The sequence below is a fragment of the Drosophila subpulchrella genome, chromosome 2L, assembly GCF_014743375.2.
Source record: "Drosophila subpulchrella strain 33 F10 #4 breed RU33 chromosome 2L, RU_Dsub_v1.1 Primary Assembly, whole genome shotgun sequence".
NCBI lineage: Eukaryota > Metazoa > Arthropoda > Insecta > Diptera > Drosophilidae > Drosophila > Drosophila subpulchrella.
In genome coordinates, this window is record NC_050610.1 from 25,598,164 (window position 1) to 25,617,004 (window position 18,841).

Sequence of the window (18,841 nt, forward strand, 5' to 3'; positions counted from 1 at the left end):
ATTAAAAAATAAAAAAACAGAAAAAACTCGCACACAGTTACAGTTACATCTATGGCCCGTATCTAAAAAAAAAAAGAAAAACACAAATCCAAGAGCAACAACAACCGCCACGAAAAATGTAAATAGCAATAAGCAATAAAAGAAAAATAAACTTCAAAGGAGAATCCCAGTAGCCAACTGCTTTTGTGTGTGTGTGTCGTTGTGAGAGTGAGTGGAATTCCAATGGTTTATCTCGCGAGAAGAAGAAGGAGCGATTGGGGTGGGGACAGATTGGGAAGGGGCAGCCACAGCCACTGGAATGTGAACCCTTCAGGAACAAATCCACCGAGCTAACGATTCTCAAGGGCTTAAATACCCAGGATACCCTGTAAAGGTAGATACTTCATAAGCACAGGGGCTCCCAAGATTTCTCTCAGAGGAATTTGAAGTTATATCAACCAACAGCTTATAACAAAGCGAGGATCTACCGATTCCAGAGAATCTGAATCTGAATCTGAATCTATATAGCTTCAAGATTCAAAAGCATAAGGACACCCTTGATTTAAGTAAAAGGAATATGAGACCTGTAAAAACCCATTAACCATCTGAAAGCAGTACAGTTTCTTTTATGATTATTACAACCGTAGCGAATCCTTTACTTTTTTTAGCATGACTATTTTTTCAACATTCACTTTTCGTAAAGTAAACACTCGAAATAAAATATTATTCACAAATCACGACAAATCTTTAGATTTTAATCATTGCAATTTGATTATATCATGCTTGGATAAGAAGTAGGTTTAAATCATATGACTTTCCTTAGTCAACTTCCAAGTCTTATGTACAAAGTTGCAATAATACACGATTTGACAGATCATAAAACCATTGAGAGCCTACTGAATTCAAGTCTAACTTTCAGTATCCCTTCGTTCGCTATCGATGCGGCTATCTTCCAAACAAACTCCGTGGACAGAACCCCAGATACATAGATGGCAGAAGAGGGGATGGGGATGGGGAGAATCAGATCTTGAGGGTCTGAAGACTCTGCCTCGGCCGGCGTCCTCTGCTGCTACGATATCGTCACTTGGGCGCATTCCTCAGCATAATGTGAGCTTGATTTGCTGGATTCTTTTTGTTCGCTCCCGCTCTCTCGCTTGCACTCGAAATTCTTTTTTCGTGGGTTTTGTTTTCCTTTTTCTCTCGCGGCTCCCTCTTCCTTCTTCTGCTTCAGCCTTTTTTCTCCTCCTCCTTCTCTCTCCTTCCTTTATATGCTTCAAATATGCGGCATACACACGCCCCACGAATGGGGCGGGGAAAGGGGGAAGACTCTGGGATTTAGCCAGGACCTCAAAGGGGTCTGTAAGCAAAGGATCTATCAAAAATTAAAAAATATTTCATCAAAAAAAATGGTATTCCTCAATTTTCGTAGTATTTATATTTTTGAAAGAATCAGAAGTCAAGCCGAACCCTTATGTTACTGATTCTTAAATTTACCCCCGTTTTGAATCCTGGCTACGCCCTTGGAGTCTTGGCCAGAAGACGGAGTAAGACTCGGAACCGGAGAGTCGAGAACCGAGAACGGAGAGCGGAGAACAGAGAGAGCACGTTCTTGACGGGTCGGGGGTCGGGTCGTCTTGCCATGGTCATAACTTGTTGACTGAAGTCAGGGAAGGCGGCGGCATTGGGGCGGGACATTCCGGGGAGGCGGGGGAACGATGGGAACTCTCCGCTCAGCCTTTGATTTCTTCGAGTGTACTTCGTGGTTTGGTGTGTGCTGTGCACTATTTCCAGTAGAAGGTGCTGAGAAAGATGAAATATTCCAAAAAAATTTCAAAATTATAAAAATTATTGGAAATACCTAAGCTTTATTATTCCGAAATATGTTTGATTACATTTATCTTCACAGAGGGGTAACATTACCTCCACCGGATCAACCTGAACCCTCCCTACGGACTTAGAGTACTTCTATCTTCGACTTCTTGAAGCCAAAGCTTTTCATTCTTGTTTTCATTCTTTTTTTTTTGTTGCCGTTCGTTATTCTTTCGTCTTTGGTCGCTGGTTCTCTAAGACCGGTTGTTGTTGTTGCTGTAAGCTGCCTTTTGGGCGCTACGTTCTTGGTCAATATTGTGTAGATATACGTTCTATATGTGTGCTTGTGGCTGTGCGAGAGGTTTGGAGCCTGGTCGAGGCCGAAGTTTCGACCGCAGCGAGGAGAGCGAAAAAAAATATAAGAAATGAGCAAAAATGTTAATGTTTTATGCAATTCCTTGAAGTCGATTTCAGTCTCCGGGTCCAGAATCTCTTTTGCGGAATTGGCGCGCAATTCTGGCCTGTCTTTTTGCGCGTATTTTTCTTTTCTTATTTTTGGCGAAGTGATCTTTCAGCCAAGAGCAGCTGCCATTGATCCTCTTTCTATTCAAAATTCCTGGGGCTCTTTTCGGTTTTGGCCAGAGCCAAAAGTCGTTGGCGATGATGATATGGCGAGGAGGCCAGGAATTTATTGAATAAGTTGGCATATGACGCGGGTACCAAACCCTCCGAAGTGTTGTGTATGTGTTGCTGTTTTCTGTTTCTGGTGTGTTTTCGTTACGCTTCATTGCTGTCGATGGTTTGTCGATATCGCCGATTGTCGCATACTTTCTACCCTTTCTTGTTGAAGACTCTAGCTAGGGCGATAGCCTGGATAGGTGAATGTCTTCTTACCATATCTCCTTACAGAAAATCTAAACAACTATCAAAGTAGATAGTTCTAGCTGGAGGGAACAATTCGGAATGAGATGATATATTTATTTTGATATTTTATTATATGAGTAAAAAACCTGAGCATGAACATGCACATATTCTTATCACTTCCGATCGAGGGTATCGTAGGGTTCGATGAGTTAACGATTAGGTTTCCGCTTCGATTCGCTGCTCGATTCGATTCGCTTTGTTTTGTATTCTTTTTATTATGGTCAAATATTTCTGCTGGCCACGATAATGTTAATGGAGAGCCCCTGCCCTCTTTCACCACTTCGTGCTTGGGTCATCATCGATCGTACCTTCTGGCCCAGGTATTTTTATTGCCTTTGTTACACTAACTCACTTCCTATTCGGATCGTTGGTATTTCGGCTACGCTGTTGTTGTTGTCACTGGACTTTAAGGAGGGGCGGGATGGGGCGGGGTCACCCGAATGGGCGAGAGTCTCAACTTTGACCTTTGACTGCCCCATGGAGATTTGTTTATGTGAACAGCGGAATGCCAAGCACTGGGAGAAATACTAGGTGCCTTAATGCTAGTAAAAGTTTTGGAGAAACGTATGCTTGTACCACGACTTTTGGTCAAGTGTACAGATCCAATCCAAAGAGTCTAATCTGCCTACCCTACTTTCACTCCATTTCCAGTCGGCATCGCGACTCTTTGGCATCTCATTCGATTCAATTCGATTCGATTCAATTTATTCGAACCAAGCTTTTCTCTCTCCTCTCTCTCTCGGGCTTAGTTAGCGAGCGGGAATCCGAATCCGAATCCGACTAAACTGCAATGAAATTTCAGGCTGCCAATCGATTTTGCCGCTGCTGTAGCTTGGGATTTGCCTTTTTTGGGCCTTGGAATGCAGCGTGTTGCTGCTGTGTTGCTGTTGTGTTGCTGCTGGTCCTGCTAAGCCCCCGGCAGCAACATCGACGGCAGAAAAGCAACAGCAACAGCAGCAGCAACATACAACATCCAACGGCAGCAGCAACAATGTGTTCTAAATAAATTCCAGTGAAATGAAATTCAGGGAGCAGGGGCTCGAGGAGTCGCAGATGTATCTTGCAGATACAAATTCTGTACGCTGCGCGCAACGTGATTGCAATCTTTAGCATCGTCATCATCATCAGCAGCAGCAGCAACAACACAATGGGAAGTGCTCGACCTGGCGATACTAGGGAATTTTAGGGTTAACATATAAGGTTGAAGAATGTTTTGAGGGAATATTTTATTTAAGAAATCTGTTCAAGCCTTACTTTAACTTACTGAATAGCATTTCATTTCACATCTCATTATTGCAGCACCTTGCTTACATCAACTACAAAGTGTGTCTTATGTACACACTATAAGTCCCTCTCCCGTTACCCTGTAAATACCGGCTAACAGCAAGAAGAAGAGCAACACGAGGCACGAGATTCGAGGCTGCCAAGGCCCCAAGGCCCCCAAAAAAAGGAAACAAAACACACACACTATTAAGGCAGCCAAACGCAGCAGAGGACGTCGACGTCAACGTCGCGCGTGCGCAGCTCGAACGGATGTATACACTGAGAAAATAAATATGATGATATAATATGATATTATAAGGGTCCCGCGCTTTACAATCTTGCATAATATCATTGAGTCTTTTGTTTATACTGATCAAAATGCATCATCAACAGTAAGTAACTTAACATACTAAATCATTAGGGAACACAGAAATGTGTACAACATAAGGGAATTCCTTAAGAATATTTGTTTTATTAGTTTTCAAACGATCTATCGCATAAGAATTCTATAATCTTTTTTCTAAATTTTGAAGATATAAGTTCCAACAGATCTTTATTTTTTCGTGTGTGCAAATTGTTTGGTTGTTGTTGACTTACCTGTTTTGGTCTTTCTTTTGCTTTTCCTCCTTCAGAGGAGATTTCTTCCTCGGGAACATGGTGGAGCATGGGGGGAGGGGCTATATGGCCGCTAAAAATCGACAAAATCAACCAAGGTCCGTACAGTAGCTGCTGCTTTGCCTCCGTTTGCCTGGCTGCTCTTTTTTTATGCTTTTAATGAGCTTTTATATGGGCTGCCCAGGATCGGGAGCATGGAGGGGAGGAAGTGGGGAAAGGAAGGACCCGGGGCAACCTAGCTGCATCTCCATGTCAACCGGAGAAGATGATGGTGCTTTTTGCTCTTGCGGTCTACCCACAACAAACCTAGACATCGATTCCTCCTCGGCTATCAATGGATTCGCAGTAATGTATTTGGTTCCCATGGGTTAACAGAAGAAAGAGGTGAAAAAGGGGGTTGGTGCCGTTTTATTATGGTAACACAGTTTTAGGCAGAAATAGAAATAAACCGCAGAAAAAACACTTGTTCAAACAGAGGCGTGTGAAGGGTATGGAATGTACATGTATCGTTTCACACATGACACATCTCCTCAGAGGAATTTACTCTATCGAATCAGGATGGCAACCAAGCTACCCAAAAATCTTGTAGTTCTATAAATATAAAGTTTATTTGATCTGAGGTTACTCAGCTTACTACTTATATTTGTAGCTACATATTTGCCTGGGAAGAAAGTTACAAAAATTCTAACTGAAAGAACTGGATACATTTCAGTTCGTTCAGTTCGTGCGCAAAAAGTATTTGAAAGTCGGGGAAAGAAGGGGTCTTGAGTGGTCGGGGTGGAAGAGTTGTAGTATCTGGAGTATCTGGAGCCCCGGCGAAATACCTTTCTCGACTCCACTCCACTCACAGCTCAATCTGCAGCTGTCAGGTGTGGCCGGCTAATTGAGAGTCGCGTTACGAGATCATCTTGACACTTTGGAGGCACCTGCCGCCGGACGAGGCGAATCCGCCAATGATTAACTAGTCACTCCGATTGGGGGGCAGGTGACTTCGGGTGACTAGTGACTAGTGGAGCAGTGCTGCAACTGGCTGGCATGTCTGTGATAAAAAAAATAAGTAAAAAGCCCGTCAAGTGCCCGCAAACGCTGACGCATTTCGGCCCAAAGGCTGATAAGCCCAGTCAACGCGAATTCAATGCCAAAAAGAAAACGAAACTCTCCTCGAAAACGGAAACGAGCAAATACAAGATACAGATACAGATAGAGATAGAGATACAGGTAGATGTGTGGACACAGATACACATGTACACCTCAACAAAATGAGTATGGATTCGCATTCAAAGTTAGAAAACAAACAAGCTCGCCGAAAAACATAGTAAATGGTGTTTGAACTGAACTTTATTAAGATATGGATCTTTAAATATATCTTCAAAAATTGAATGTCAGTGCCTTAATAAATGTCAAATATTAAATTCAATCAAGTTTTGGCATTATGAGCTACCAAATTTACTCGGAACTTGGTCCTCCACTTTAAGTTTACACCATATTTATGGGTCTAATTTGCATCTCTGTGGTTTGTATCCGTTTTCAAGACACACGCTCTCAATAAGCACATCTATAATTCATGGAATTTATTGTTTTTCCGAGTGTGTGAACTGTAAGTTGTTTTTTTGGCACAACTGGAAGCTCGATAGCGTTATTCAAATTTCGATTAGCATCTTGGCCCCCGAACCGTGGGATCTGTAATCCCCGGCTAAGTAGAACTGGGGGCTCAGTATTCCAATAGTCTGGCCCCTTCTAGGCTGATAAATATTTGGCTTTTGCGTGCCAGCGCGATGAGTTCAACGTCGTCGTCGTCGGACGTTGCTCATTTAATTTTCAAACATTTATCAACAAATATTTGGTGCTTATCATTTGTTCGAGTCAAACAACGGGTGGGCGCGGAGGCGGAGTTGTTGGGCCAGTGGTTCTGGGACACTCCCCGCCAGAAGCCACATCTTCGGCTCCAGCATCAGCAGATTTGCTGACCCGAACACCTGACAAATGGCATAATGATTCCACAAACTTGGATTTTTGCACAACATTTGCCGAGGCTTTTCTGATGAGTCCGCTAATTGAAATGGTTAGAACGGTAAGCTTTTGTAGGTGGGTGGGTCTGGGGTCTCAGGTATTTCAAAACATGAATCAGTTTGCATTGACCATAAAGAAAACGAAAGTCATTCATCGAGTACAATCATCAAGTCTTGGCACTTAAGATCAGCAATTTCTCACTCAACGGGTAAATTTGATTAGAACTGCTTATCCTCTACAACACAATGTTGTTTAATGTTTATTATATTTAATTTGTTAGAAAGATTTGCTCAATTTAACTAAACCAGATCTATAGCTTGTAGTGCACATCCATGAACTGCAAATTGGTGGTGACCTCAGAGGCCTCGGGCATCACATCCTTGGCTGCATTCAGATAGGACTTGGCCCCCAAAATATCCCCTGATTGGGCTGCCAGTACAGCCAAGTTATTCAGTGCAGCACCATTCTGGGCATCCGAAGTTAGGCATAATTGAAGGCATCTTCTGGCTAGGTTGAAGTCACCAGAAGTCTATGATAAAGTAAATGGAAACTGATAAAATCATCTAACTAAATCACTTGAAAAGGTGTCTAAAAATATGCTTAAAAAAAGTTGTTTTCTTAATGAATCATTTACTCCTGGACACCTTTAAAAATTATTTGAAGACTATAGTAATTTATATGAGTTTTACACAATATACAAGGTTATCTAACAAAGGGTCATCTTACCACCGCTACAAAGCTGAGATTATACCAGATGTCCGCCTTTTGCGCGGGTTGAGTGGCCATGGCCAAGGCTCTTTGGAAACACGGCAGAACCAAATCGATTTGTCCACCATATAGACAGCACAATGCTATATTGCAGTAGAGCTCCGGAGACTGGGCTCCCAAAGACAAAATTCTCCGGTAGTACATCAGCTATGGTAAAATGATCTCGTCAATATGATAAGTACCACCCCTAGATGAACATTATTACCGCCATTTCCGGATTATTGTCGTAGAAGTAGCCCACGGCAATGCTGGCCAGGGATTCCACATTGATTGGCTGCAACTTGGCCACCAGTCTGTACAGCTGCAGTGCATCTTCCTGCTGTTCCATGGCCTGGTGGATCCTCGCCTGCTCCAGGCGGTAGGTGACATCGAAGGGCCGCGTGTCCACCACTTCGCTGATCACGAACAAAGCCTTCTCCGGTTGCTTACTTCTTTGGTAAACTCTGGAAAGGAGTAGATAGGTATCCGGATGAGGAAAGCTGGCCAGGGATTGCTGAAGAAAGGGCTCCGCTCTGCGGGGATAGTGGAGAGCCAGGAGACATCGGCCCATCTGCTGTTGCCACCACCAGGCCACGTTGGATGCACTGGACCCACTGGGCTTCTGGCGCTGGACCTCCAGAACCGCTTGGCAAAGGGAGTGTGCCTTTTGCACATCCGCTTCGTGGTAGTAGAGGAACTGGAACAGGGCCTTCACCAGGGTCTCCCGTTCGGCATAAATGGTAGGATTGAGACGGGATGCCTGGTAGAGTTTTGAGGTGGCATCACCCACATTGAAGGCCGCTGCCGAGGTGGCGCGAATTCTTGAGGCGGTGCCGCATCGGGAACCTAGAGAAGATCCTGGTCGACTGAGACTCGTGCCAGGACGAGCCACCGCCGCCGATCCTGGCCTGGAGCTATTCAGGCGACCATCGCTGGAGTGGGCCACGCCGGAACCCCTGCTCCTCGCCTGCTGCGCCCGCTGACTGGTGAGGGGGCGTGGCTGGAAGGCGGTCTTTATGCTGCTTCCCGGTCGAGCAGCGGTGGCTATGCGCTCGAACTCCACCTCCTCGGTGGCTAGAGGGGTTGTCAAACGATTAAACAATTTAAATAATGCCGAAATTGTCACCTACTCACCCTCATCCCCGGCCTCGTCCTCCAGATCGTCCAGGTAGACGCGCTGCGTCAGGGCGCGCATCTTTAATTGCCACACGCCCTCCATCAGCCAAGTGGGCATCATGATGGATGCCCCAGAGTCGGCTGCCCCAGCTGCTCCTCGCGGCCTGGGGCCAATGCGCTGCAAATTGCTACCGAATCTGCTGTGCTCCGCCTGCTGCTGCTGCTGCTGCTTTGGGTCCACCACCTCCTCCTCCTCCTTGGTGGCAAACAGTTGGACATGCCCATCGTGACCGGCCTGCAGGAGTGCGTTGCACAGCTCCGCACAGCGCTCGTAGGAGCGGCGGCGGTAGAGGGAAACCGCCCTGAAGTAGTCCAGCTCCAGAGTCGCCAGCGTCATCGTCGTCGTCGTCGTGGCCATCGATTCGCGTCCTTCGCTTTCAGCTGTTACACTGCAAAAAATGATATTTTGGTTAAGTTGGAGAACAGAATATATTAAAGGAATTATTCTTTTTATAAGAAATATTATAAGTATTATAATCTATTGATATCTTTTAAACTAATTACAAATTCTGTAGGAAAATAATTTACAAATATGTTTCAACAACTGAAGAGCCTTACAAACATATCGCTTATATAAACTTACAAAAAGCTATCGAATACTTTCGGAAATTTTAATAAATAAGCCTTTGAACGCTAAAAATATTTTTACATTTAAACATCTTTCAAATTCAAGGATACTTCAAGAAACTAGAAGTTTTTCCAAGTGGATTGTGTATCTGTGTCCGATTCAAGTGTTTGAATTCCTTGGCTTGGTTCCTTTTTTCGGGTTCTTTTGCTGCGCTTCGATCGCTGGAATTTTAAAACCGGATGCGTGTCATTCCTCTGCCCCTCGAAGACCGAAATCCAGGGGCAGATCAGGAATGTGGCTGCTGCTTCCTGCGGTTATTCTGCTCCCCCTTCGCCGCTCCTCCTCCGGATTCCTCTGGGTTCGAATCTGGTCTTAGTTCTCGGCTCGTCTGCATGCCATCTAATTTTTCTATGCCCATAATTTGTACCTCCCGCCTACCTCTTTTCCACGGGACTTAATTTGTGGATTCCTCCGCTGCTGTGGTTTCTTGTATCGACTGACTGGCCGCCTCTGGCAGGTATATGTATATGCGCCATATGGAAAGGGTCTTCCGGTTCGGTTCGGTTTGGTTTGGCTAAGTTCGGGGTGATTGCCATGGAGACCCGGTCGGCCAAAACATTAATTGGTTTTGTAGTGCGCCTGTCTAGTCCCTGGGGAGTCACCCTGTCGGAGGAATCTGGCCAGACCACCCTGTGGAACTACCTGGCATTCTAATTCCAATTTCAGTCCTAATCATTAAAAGTTAATGGCCTATGTAGGTAATATAACCAACTATATGCTCGCACAATTTCCCGGAAGCATCTTTACCCATGGGAAAATCATTTTCGGAAATATTTGAAGACTTTATAAGAGGCCGTACTTATTGATTGTTTTGTTATAAGATCTTATTAAATATTTCCAAAGTTTTTATTAGGGCCTCTGCAGCCAATCGTAAATGGTATCCAAGCCCACTTTGGTCACTGCGCTGGCCTCCACAATGGTCACCTGCTGGCGGATCTGCTTCTGCAACTTGGACATCTGCAACATGAGTAGTGCCTCGTTTCGCATCTGACGGTAGGAGTAGTCCATTTTGGCCAAAACCAACAGGATCTTAGTATTGTTCCTAGGAATAAATAAAAAAATGTAAATATTTTCATATCCTTGTTAACCATACTCACTGCAAACGCGGTTCGGTGAGAATTGAATAGAAAAGAACACCGGCGGCGGAGATCTGGCAGAGATTGGAGGTGTCCACAACGTAAATCAGCTTCTTGACGTCCTCGAAATACTGCCGCCACAAGGGAGCCATACTTCCTCCGATCTCCAGGATCTGTATGGACTTGGGCAGGTTTTTCCCGCCATGCGGAATGTTAACCTGAGTATCTGCAGGAGGCGGCCTATTCTTATCCCCATTCGGCGACTTTGTTGGGAAATGAATGCGATAGATCCCCGTTCCAATGGTGGGCATGGAGAACGTCGTCTCGTCGATGGAATCTGGATCCTGTAGGGCTTTTAGCAGGTGTGTTTTACCCGCTCTTTTGGGCCCCAGGCAAATGCAGGAGGACATTTCTGTTTTATTTACATTGCTTATGGATCTAACAGAGGTAGCCTTGGCAACCAAAAAATACATTTAAAATCGACAAGAAATTGTAGATAATGTTTTTAATCTGCCTTAACTAAAAAGTTGTTTCAACTGAAATTAAATACCTCTTTCCGGATTAACTTTCTAAATATGTAAAAATCCATTTGAATTTAAATTCGATAAGTAAATAAAGTATAGCAATCGATTTTATCGAAATAGCATGGCTTAACTCACTATTTTCCCGCTGGATGTCGCTGCGTATAATGATGAACATCAAATTTTGAAGGGCGCCCTCTCTTGTGATAAAGCGCATCAGCTTGCTGGTATTTTTGTACCATACTGTCACACTTTATGCTGTCTCATTGTAAACAATTCAAAATTTTGGCATTTCTGCAAAGAAAAATGACCCCTGCAGCAGAAAAGCCCCGGGAAATCGGCTTCGACAGGCAATTCTCCGCGGACGTGAACGGCGTGCCCACGGAGATAGTGTTCCACGGCTTCGCCAACAAGTGGTTCCTGGTCATAACGCAGCTGGGCAAGATTCCCGGCTTCTACAACGTGCACTTCGATGTCCAGCGAGACGAGCGGGTGGTGCCCTACCTCCATGGCCCCGTGGACAACCCTGAGTACCACGTCTCCGTGCCCATTGAGATGAATTGCTGCCTGGGCCTGGACACCGACGAGATCCGCAGCGCCATCCAGTTCTTGGTCAACCGAACCGGACTCCACAAATGCCCCACGGACTTTGTGGTGGGCCTGGGCCTCAAAAAGATCGACGGACCCAACCTGCGGGCCCTAGCCAAGGTTCTCGAGGAGGCGATCTTCTAGTCTACGTTTTTCATTACTATTACATATTAGCTGTTACTGTTTTTGTACAAAAATTTGTATGCCTTTCCTTTATAATTACTATTCTTTTGTATCATAAAACGGAACGGAAATCTCAACGCTGTTATTTCTTATTGGTACATTGCACATTAGAGCAATCTTTTACAGAGTTAAATATAGTAAATTCCAGTCCCGCCAACTTAAGGCGATATAAAAAATAAATCTCCAGCTCCAACTATATCCAAAAATTGATATATGTAGTTATAAAAACAAACATATTCAGAACATTTCTTAGAGTCTTGCCATTTTAAAATTGTTTGATAGGTTATACTCCATGTTACGGGTATGATCAAAGTTGATACCTAGGCGGAGTTCCTGAGTACTCAGGAACATCTACCGACAAAAAGTAGTAATCACACATAATTCCACAACCGTTCCATCAAGTAAGCAGTCTCAACACTCATTTTTTAGCAAACGTCTTCTATATTTCCTCGAATTTGTACATTAAAACGTGTACACGGGTCGGGAAACACGGGCACACGTCCGCCTCTCGAGGATTAGAGCACAAACACAACGGATGTCAGGTTGTCCAGAAGGTCTCTAGAGGATTTAGTCGAACAGACCGAAGCCCATGTCGTCGTCGGACTGGTCGGACTCCTCCTCCTTCTTCTTCTCCTCCTTCTTGGCCTCGGCGGCTGGAGCAGCGGAGGCGGCAGCGGGGGCAGCACCTCCGGCGGGGGCGGCACCGACTCCGGATCCGATGTTGGTGATCAGGTCCTTGACGTTGATGCCCTCCAGGGCCTTGGCGAAGAGGCCGGGCCAGTAGGGCTCCACCTCGACGTTGGCGGCCTTCAGGATGGTGTTGATCTTCTCGCCCTGTGGGAGATTCCGAGAAATAACATTAGCACATGCTGCCGGGCCACTGCAGTCACCGCAAGACCCTGGAATCCGCCAACATCCCAGCCCGATGGCTTGAGCTCCGGAGGATTCGCAGAGTCCACGAAATCGAAAAACAAGAACTTACGGTGACGGCAACATCGTCATCGACCAAGATGAGGGAAGCGTAGACGCAGGCGAGCTCGGCTTTGGTAGACATGTCGGAGTGTTGTGGCTAATCACTTATTGTGCAAGTTGCCAAAAATTAATTGTTTATAACAAATGGCCTTAGCTCGGTCGAGAACAAGCACGCTGGTCAAAATCCTAAACCGGAAAGAGACGGAAAGTAGGGTTGTTGATGGTATGTCGATGCAAAAATATTTTTTGAATAAAAATAAATATTTAATCGTGACGATATATCGCTACTATCGCTATTTTGTAGCAATTTAGCAAACGTAAGTGCCAGAAAGCAAACGTAAGAGTCACGTAAGGCCACGCAAGTGTCAGGGAGATAGCACCAACGTAAGTGTCAGTAAAAAAGAAAGAAACAAAATGCCAATTGCCTCAAATGTTAAAAATACATACATCGATAATTTTATATATATTTAAATAGTGATTATTTTTCACCTGATATCTCCTAGTAAGTGATAGAAAACGTTAGTGTCAGCAAACGTAAGAGCAAAGTACAAAAATATCTAAATATCAACATATCAAATAATCTAATATTTACATCGTGTTAGCTTGGGTCTTTTTAAAATCACTAAAAAAGGAATTTTGGTGCTAAGTCACATACGTGTTCAATAGTTTTAAATTTGAGTAATACCATTCCATTTTATATTTTTTTTTCCATATACAAATAATAGCCAAGTTAATTTAACTAAAAAATTATCAAAAATATTCGCTATATGATGATTATTATGTTATGCATTTGGTATTAAAAAAAATTTATATATTATCGATACGATCTATTTTCACAACCCTTAAGAGAAGGAAAAGGTAGATATGGAAGCGAAGCTGTCCAAATATCACGATATTGTTTGCATCGTGGGATCCGATTGGGGTGAACTTCTGTTTAGCTCAAACGCCCGATTTCGTCCAAACTCTATGTGAACAGAATCAGCTTAAAATTGCAAGAGCTATTTTTAAGCGAATGTGTGATGGGGATAAAACTCTATTTCCCTCATGAATACCCCTTCTTTGTTACTATGCTGGTATTGATCGGTGGAAGGAATAAAATGGTTCGCAAAAACGGTCACTTTGAAAATACAGGTTATAAGTGTGCCCATAGCTTTGTACAAAAATAAACAATAAAAAAGGCGCGCAACTATGTCGGACCAAGAAGATATAGAAATAAAGCAGGAAGACCAGACTATTGAAGATATAGACGAAAAGGACGAAAAGCCCGATGATGAGGACCTTAAGGACACTGGCAAAATCAGCTCTTTGAAGACCCTGGGACCCTTTATAGCCGGCAAGGAGAACAGCAGGAACACGGTTTACCTCAGTGATGTTCCGGATGTTTGCAAGGATAAACCCTGCATGCTGGGCGTGGACGAAGCGGGGCGCGGTCCCGTCCTGGGGCCCATGGTATATGGAATCTCCTACTGCCCGCTGGAAAGTAAAAAGGCTCTCGAGGACTTGGGATGTGCGGATTCCAAACAACTGACCGAGGAGAAGCGGGATGTCATTTTCAACGATATCAACACCAAGGAATACGCCACCAGCTGCGTTGGCTGGGCCGTAGAGATCATATCGCCGAACACGATCAGCACGAGCATGTACCGGCGGTCCAAGTGCTCCCTGAACGAGGTTTCCATGGACTCGGCCATGGGCTTGATCCAACAGGCAATCGATGCGGGCGTCAATATAGCCGAGGTCTATGTGGACACGGTGGGTCCGCCGGAGAAGTATCAGGAGAAGCTACTCAAGCGCTTTCCCACCTTCAAGATCACCGTGGCCAAGAAGGCCGATTCTACATATCCCATTGTCTCAGCGGCCAGTATTTGCGCCAAGGTTACCCGTGACCACGCCTTGAAGGTCTGGAAGTTTCCCGAAGGCTTGGTCATCAAGGACAATGCCTTTGGCAGTGGCTATCCGGGAGATCCGGTTACCAAGCGATTCCTGACCGAGCACATAGATCTGGTGTTCGGGTTTCCCCGCCTCGTGCGCTTCAGTTGGTCCACGGCGGAAAATGCCCTGGCGGACAAGGCCTACGACATGGAGTTCGACGAACCGGATTCCGAAAAGCCGAAGTACGCAGGCACCAAGCTCACGAAGTTCTTCAAGGGCACCACCAAATCCGGCGAGGTTATTCGCGAGGAGTGCCGATTCTTTAAGCAACGACATCTAGGAAATGTCATGGAGTTCTAGGAAGAAATGCAGAACCATATCTTATAGGCTACACATTTTGTAATTGTACTGTAATTCATTTAATATTGCTGAAAATGATTTACATATCTTAATTTTCTGCTATATTTATAAGACTTTGTTTTAATGTAAGCGATAACCTAATTAATAATCTCCCAGTTCCAGAAAAAAACGGTTTAGTTTTTATCTTTAATGGATTTTGCGGATGTTTTTGTTTTTGCCATTCTCGGGTTCTTAATAATTCTTAGGCTTACGTTCGTTTACAGACTACGTCGTTCTGCAGTTACACTGTTCTGAATGTATACGTGAAACTATCTGATCTGATCTCGTTTGATATCCCTATAGCTTAGAGGACGAAGTGGGATTGGATTAAGGATTTTTGGAAGGGGTGCTGGCTGGCATCTTCGATCGACACAATAACAAAATGCATAAAGTTATACTAAACGATTTCTGTATAAAAAGGGACGACCTTAGAAACATAGAGCTTATAACTAAGTTTAAAAAGAGGCGAGTCGCAACCCGCAGATCGGAAGAGAACAACAACCAAGTTGGAGCCCTTGAAATACCAGGCGCATATCGATTTTGTGTGACTCGAGACTAAGCGTACGAAAAAGACGCGGACAAAAGCGGGAGGATCTCAAGAGTTTTACCTTAAAAAGCTAATTAGAACTTAAAGCAATTACAATTACAGATTGCAGGGCGGGATAGCTATGAATGAAGTTACATAGGGCCCGGTTTCCAGTTCCAAATCGATTAAATTTGGCAGAATTGAAACTGATATTTCACTTTACTACATATAATAAATTTAATTTGTGAACGATAATCAAAAGTATAGAATTTCTAATTTTCAAAAGAAGTGAAAACCTATTGATTCAATCTCCACCGAATAATGAGTTGGAAAAGGACACCTGGCCAATATAAGCGTTTGCTCAAAAGACGAATTCCAACAGTGGCTGCTCCGGCGATCAGAACTTTCGCAGATCCAAGACGAAAACGCTGCCATCGGAGGCACTTGCGCCGACCTTAGTTCCCTTGGAGTTCCAGCAGACCTCGAAGATGCCGCCGGTGCCCTTGTAGCTGTGCACCAGCTGTCCTGTTTGCGTGCTCCAAATGTGCACGCACTTGTCGAAGCTGCCGGAGGCCAAGTGCTTGCCATCCGGACTGAAGGCCACCGAGTAGACTGGCTCCGTGTGCTTGGTCAGCGTGTGGATGCAGCTGCCCCGTTCCACGTCCCACAGTCTCACCGTGGAATCGAACGAAGCCGAGGCGAGGATCAAGTTTGTGTTTGGATTATTGGTTCCCGGACCCGTGGGCGACCACTTTATCGTGTAGATCTCCTTGGAGTGCGCCTGCAGATCGTGGCAGCAGCGATCCCGGTTCATGCTCCAGATCTTCAGGGTCATGTCATCGGAGCAGGAGGCCAGAAGCTGGCCCTGCGGACACCACTTGATCGCATTTACCTCGTTTGTGTGTCCTTTGAAGGTCTTGATGGGTTCATTTACACCCAGCCTGCACACATGAATCCGCTGATCCGTACTGCACGATGCGAAGGCCTGATTTGTCTGCCAGTCCACATCCAAGGCGGGAGCACTGTGGAAGGCAAATTGCTGCGTGCACTGACCCGTGGATGCGTCCCAGATAATCGTCGTCTTGTCCACGCCCGCCGAAAGGATGTAGTTTCCGCACTTGTTCCACTTCAGCGCAAAGATCGGACCCTTATGTTGGCCCAAAGTGGAGGCCAGTCGACCGTCAGTTTTCCATATCCTAGCGTAGCCATCGTAACTGCCGGTGGCGAGCAAGGAGCCATCGCACTGCGAAAGACGGTGAAAAAATAAAGATTAAATCGGTTCAGAGAGAATAACCGGACCCTCGACTTACATTCCAATCCAGAGAGGTGACGTCCTTGTTGCTGGGCACCTCGGCGCCGCCCTTCTGTATGCAGTGTCTCAGCACCAACTGATTGGAGTTGGTGTTCGCATCGGACATGTCCCATATCCTGGCTGTGCTGTCTCCGGAACCACTTGCCAGTAGATCCCTGCTCGGATTCCAGGCGCAGATGAACACCTCGCTCTCGTGACCGCGCAAAACTCGAGCCTTGGACTCGGGAATTTCGATGCTCTCGTCGATGTCCATGGGCACAAGGGCGGCGGGAGTTCCGGCGCCTCCGCCGGTGGACGACGATATGGTTCCACTGGGTGCCGAGCTTTGAGCAGTGGACGAACCCGCCTGAACATTGTTCCCCTGGGCCCCCACACGAATTGTGACCGCTCCAGTAGGCGCCTTCGCTCCCGCTGCCGTCGATGCTCCTCCCGCTGCTGCCGCGTCGGAATTGGAGGTGGATACAGCGCCCCCAGCAGGCGTCACCCCGCTTGAGGGCTGCTCTACGCTGCTGGAGGTGCTGCTATTGCCATTTGTGGAAGTGGAGGAGGCTGCATCATCGGTGCTGGTGGCATTCGCATTTCCCGCATTGCCGCCAGATGAGCTGCCCGCCTCGTTGGAGTTCTGTGATTTCTTTTGAGCTCCACTCGCCGCTGTTGAATCTCCGGATGCCGGCGTACTTGTGCTATTGGCTCCCGTAGTGCTCGCTGGATTGCCTCCAGCTCCATTGTTTCCAGCGAAAGTGCTGCCAGTGTTGTTTGCCGTGTTCCCACTGGAGTCCACCTCGCTGGGCGTCTGATCTGTGGGCGTGCTGGTGCCCGTGGTGCTTCCGGTGGCCTTGTTTCCAGCTGCTGAGCCCGCTGCTCCGGTTCCCGGTTCGATTTTAATCTCTGGCTTGGCGTTGCTGTTTTGGTTGCTGCCGGCGGGGGCGGTGGAGTCCACCGCGCCTGGTTTCCCCGGCTCCGTTTTCACAATGGGCTTGGGTGGCTTCACCTCTGGCATGACGGCGTCTATCAGCGAGAGTCCCTCGATGGGCCGCGCCACCTCGCCGTCCTCGCCCACACTCCACTCCACCTCGGTGTAGAGGAGGCCCTTCTGCAGGATGGTCAGCAGGGCGGCCGCCGGTACCAGGGCTCCATTAATATTGCTCTGCGAGATGTGCGACTCGATGCCAAACACGTAGGCCGAGTGTAGAAAGCCTGGAAAGCGCGGGGAATACAGAAGTTTAAGGCGGGCTCTCTTAGTCCGATTGGGATGCGTTACTTACCCGACTCCTGCAGGTATCGGTAAACCAGGAAGTTCACCTCGTCGCTGGAAAAACTCATGGCTGCCCGCGGTTGGCGTTGGCTCCTGCTACTAGCTCACTCCAAAATCTCCAGTCCTCGATGCCAATTATGTTTTTTCGGTGCGAAAATCGGAGCTCTGCTGCGTAACACATGCGACTGCCTTCGGCACGCTATCACTTCCTCGCAAGCCGCGAAATCCGGAGCTGCTCCTGGTCGTTGGGTCGGTCTGGTGGGTCCTGTGTTCTCAATTCTGCCAGTTCGCTGCTTGCCGCAGGAGCATTTCACATATTTTTCCACAAATAAAAACCACGAATCGAAAACGCGTTTCTGAAACGCGCAAAAAAATGGCGGAGTAATCGCATGGTGTGCGGTGTGCGGGGTGGCGCAGAGGTGTGTTTTGTGACGACAAAACCTTTGCCAGGAAGATAACTAAAACCATGGATCCAAGAGATAAAAATATATAGTTAATTTAAACAGACTCCGACATATAGTTCATTGCGTTTTAAGACAAAAATCAATTGAGCCAGTACCTCGCACTTGTTCTTTTTGAATTTGTTTTGAAAGAAGATCTTTTTTTTGTCACAAGCTCATCGATTATATTGTTAAAATTTTTTTCTATATATATTAAGGTACTATGAATATATATTATTAATTTTAACAAACCTATTGGTGTCTTTTTCAATTATATTCAATTGTCTTGTTTGTTTTACTTTTCTTTAATTATGTATTGTAAACATTATTTTATTTTGTTATTCATGGAGTGCCAACCAATAATTAAAATTATGAGAATTATGTTGAGCTATGACAGCTAGGTGATGTTTTTCCAAATGGATTTATTTTATTGATTAAGTATAATTATTATAAGTTTTAACAATTTTATGATCTTTCTTATATAAAAATTGACAGACGTGAATTATATGTTGGCAAGGTTACAGACAGCATAACTTGCAATTTGTG

General features: G+C 45.5%; 6 protein-coding genes across 6 annotated transcripts; 2 read left to right on the forward strand and 4 right to left on the reverse strand.

Annotated features, from left to right (window-relative positions):
* Positions 1-6,894: 6,894 nt before the first annotated feature.
* Positions 6,895-9,596, reverse strand: LOC119547453 (tetratricopeptide repeat protein 8). The gene is made up of 5 exons (XM_037854315.1): positions 9,530-9,596; positions 8,482-8,912; positions 7,574-8,421; positions 7,327-7,515; positions 6,895-7,129 (listed from the first exon to the last, which is right to left on the reverse strand). Exons 2-5 carry the CDS (start codon positions 8,879-8,881, stop codon positions 6,911-6,913), a joined length of 1,656 nt encoding a protein of 551 aa, XP_037710243.1. The 5' UTR covers positions 8,882-8,912; positions 9,530-9,596; the 3' UTR covers positions 6,895-6,910.
* Positions 9,597-10,000: 404 nt separating this feature from the next.
* Positions 10,001-10,657, reverse strand: LOC119548209 (ADP-ribosylation factor-like protein 16). The gene is made up of 2 exons (XM_037855343.1): positions 10,249-10,657; positions 10,001-10,193 (listed from the first exon to the last, which is right to left on the reverse strand). Exons 1-2 carry the CDS (start codon positions 10,635-10,637, stop codon positions 10,001-10,003), a joined length of 582 nt encoding a protein of 193 aa, XP_037711271.1. The 5' UTR covers positions 10,638-10,657.
* A 331-nt stretch (positions 10,658-10,988) lies between these two features.
* LOC119548210 lies at positions 10,989-11,596 on the forward strand. Its single transcript, XM_037855344.1, has one exon. It carries the CDS (start codon positions 11,004-11,006, stop codon positions 11,478-11,480), a length of 477 nt encoding a protein of 158 aa, XP_037711272.1. The 5' UTR covers positions 10,989-11,003; the 3' UTR covers positions 11,481-11,596.
* Positions 11,597-11,939: 343 nt separating this feature from the next.
* LOC119548211 (60S acidic ribosomal protein P1) lies at positions 11,940-12,699 on the reverse strand. The gene is made up of 2 exons (XM_037855345.1): positions 12,502-12,699; positions 11,940-12,353 (listed from the first exon to the last, which is right to left on the reverse strand). Exons 1-2 carry the CDS (start codon positions 12,571-12,573, stop codon positions 12,087-12,089), a joined length of 339 nt encoding a protein of 112 aa, XP_037711273.1. The 5' UTR covers positions 12,574-12,699; the 3' UTR covers positions 11,940-12,086.
* Positions 12,700-13,639: 940 nt separating this feature from the next.
* LOC119546947 (ribonuclease H2 subunit A) lies at positions 13,640-14,834 on the forward strand. The gene has a single exon (XM_037853587.1). The coding sequence runs from the start codon at positions 13,680-13,682 to the stop codon at positions 14,721-14,723; it is 1,044 nt and encodes a 347-aa protein (XP_037709515.1). The 5' UTR covers positions 13,640-13,679; the 3' UTR covers positions 14,724-14,834.
* Positions 14,835-14,895: 61 nt separating this feature from the next.
* LOC119546946 (F-box-like/WD repeat-containing protein ebi) lies at positions 14,896-18,256 on the reverse strand. The gene is made up of 3 exons (XM_037853586.1): positions 17,866-18,256; positions 16,599-17,797; positions 14,896-16,531 (listed from the first exon to the last, which is right to left on the reverse strand). Exons 1-3 carry the CDS (start codon positions 17,921-17,923, stop codon positions 15,686-15,688), a joined length of 2,103 nt encoding a protein of 700 aa, XP_037709514.1. The 5' UTR covers positions 17,924-18,256; the 3' UTR covers positions 14,896-15,685.
* Between the last annotated feature and the right edge of the window lie 585 nt (positions 18,257-18,841).